The sequence below is a fragment of the Callorhinus ursinus genome, unplaced genomic scaffold (genome assembly GCF_003265705.2).
Source record: "Callorhinus ursinus isolate GAN/ISIS: 27379988/994484 unplaced genomic scaffold, GSC_fseal_2.0 scaffold27, whole genome shotgun sequence".
Lineage (NCBI taxonomy): Eukaryota > Metazoa > Chordata > Mammalia > Carnivora > Otariidae > Callorhinus > Callorhinus ursinus.
Window position 1 is genome coordinate 51,873 of NW_027397089.1, and position 2,406 is coordinate 54,278.

At 34.6% G+C, this 2,406-nt stretch overlaps 1 protein-coding gene across 1 annotated transcript in view; it reads right to left on the reverse strand.

Moving 5' to 3' along the window:
* MUC19 (mucin 19, oligomeric) overlaps window positions 1-1,971 on the reverse strand; it is a 44,605-nt gene extending 42,634 nt beyond the window's left edge. The window contains exon 1 of the mRNA XM_073878013.1: window positions 1,920-1,971. Within this exon, the coding sequence (XP_073734114.1) occupies window positions 1,920-1,971 (52 nt within the window). The remainder of the gene's footprint in view (window positions 1-1,919) is intronic.
* Between the last annotated feature and the right edge of the window lie 435 nt (window positions 1,972-2,406).

A 2,406-nucleotide genomic window follows, 5' to 3' on the forward strand; every position in this document is an offset into this window, starting at 1 on the left:
AAGAAAGAAAGAAAGAAAGAAAGAAAGAAAGAAAGAAAGAAAGAAAGAAAGAAAGAAAGAAAGAAAGAGAAAGAAAAGAAAGAAGGGAGGGAGGGAGGGAGGGAGGGAAGGAAGAAAGCAAACAAGCTGGCGGGAGGAAGGAAGGACAGGAGGTAGAAAGAAAGGCAACCAATTGTATAGATGTTACCCCACTGAGAAGATAGAATAATGTGGGGAAAAAATAATACTTGATTATACATATCTATTTCATGCCAGATCTATATCTCATATTACTGAAGTTTTTCCCCAATTAGCCAGGGTATTGTTTTTTTTATTTTTCTTTCTTTTTTATACAGTTATGGTTGCTTAAACAGTAAAATTTTTTCTTCTAATTGATTACAGGAAGGGCTCCTAAATATCTGCTTTCACCAGCTTCCAGTCCCCAAGGCTTTACCATTCTATAACCTACAGAAAATGAAGTGAATCTGTATTTGGAACTTAGAGCTCATTGACTAAGGAAGAAATATTCATTTCAACTAAGGCACCTGGAATTTCTGCAGAGCATTTTTCCAGATAGATTCTTATGTCTCAACATAGCCTTATTAATGCATATAATCCCTGCATTTTGTCAAAAAAAATCACCAATCTATGGAAATCCTATTGAAATATTCATAATCATTTCTAGAGCAATCAGGGATATTTAAGAATTTACTTTAGAAATACTCTCCAATTCTCTAGTGAAGTTAATATACTTTACTAAATACTTCTAAAACATTTTGTTGTGATAGGATATCATTTAATACTTTGAAAATAATGTGTTTTGTGTACTGTTATTTAAGAAATAAACACATTTATGCAAAGTAGAAGCAAAGACTATAACAAAGTACTATTTAAAATTGTGAAAGTCACTATTACTTGAAGTAATCATTTTCTAATGGTCTATCAGCTGATTTCTCAGGTAGTTGGATTAAGGATAGAAATCTTTTCTCTTAATCACAACAAATAATCATAGGGCTCTACATTCTGGCTTCTCATAGAAAAGTAAAATATACTCTACTCCCAAATTTAGAAAATAGATTTTAAATTTAGATATAGAATAATCTCCACCCTTTTGCTGACCTTTCCCCTTATGTTTAGACGTTACTGTTTTTCTGCCATTTTCAGAAATAGAACTGAGCAAGTAATACATTTGTTTCTTAAGATATTTTCCCATTTTGCTCATTTATTAATTAACAAAATTAATGATGTGTTCCCTTTCAATTAATTTTAGAAATTAACTAACTGACTTCATGAAATATCCAGGAAAATTGTTAGCTTAAGAAATGTTTTCTCGGGCACCTGGGTGGCTCAGTTGGTTAAGCAACTGCCTTCGGCTCAGGTCATGATCCTGGAGTCCCGGGATCGAGTCCCGCATCGGGCTCCCTGCTCAGCGGGGAGTCTGCTTCTCCCGCTGACCCTCTTCCCTCTCGTGCTCTCTATCTCTCATTCTCTCTCTCTCTCAAATAAATAAATAAAATCTTTAAAAAAATGTTTTCTCTACAAAAAAAAAATTTTGTGATAAACCAGTCTTTTAATTGGTGATACTTTCATGATTTATGAAAATTGCAATTACCAGTGTGGGTCTTTAGTCTAAATGCAGTTTTAAGTTCAAGATAGAGTCATTAGAAGATAAACTGTGATAAAAATAGACAACAAAAATAACACTATGTGCATCTTGAGTAACGTGTTCATTAATAATTCCTAAAGATAGGTTTATGAAAGCTGAATAGGATGAAAATCTAGGTTTCTTAGTATCCTAGTATCCTTACTTATTAGCCTACTGAGATATAGGAAAGTTTTCTGATGGAGGAAAATGTTTGAAGTAGAGAACACTAAACATTTAAGCAAACATGTACACATGTCTATCAAATTTGAAATGATTCTTTAAATTAGTACCTTACCTTTGCAGAAGGTGCAAAGGGCCACAACCAAATACAAAAAGATCAGCTTCATGGTGGTGATTTGGGACCTAGAAATGGGGACCAGTCATCCTGGGGAACCAGATCTGTGAGGGACCCTTTCACAAGAGTTTTTATACCCACTCTTACCACTGTTTCTCATCATGGTCTAGGTGTGGTAATGATAGAGCAAAGATAAATATCATGGCATGCCAAAGATGAAATCCACTTCAAGTCAGTTTAGGGTCTTATTTGTGCCATCGTCTATCTTGGATCAAGTCCAGCTCACACCAAACCCAGACCATACCCTCTCGCCGCCCTGTGCAAACAGGAAAGGCAGGAACTAAAAGCCCCAGGATTAAAAACCAAATATGCCAATAATATACATTTGTCTGTACCCTATTAATCATTGCAGAGGTTTTAATACCTCAAGAAACTCAAACAGTGTGATTAAATATTGTAATATTGTCTCGCCCTTAACAACAAAATG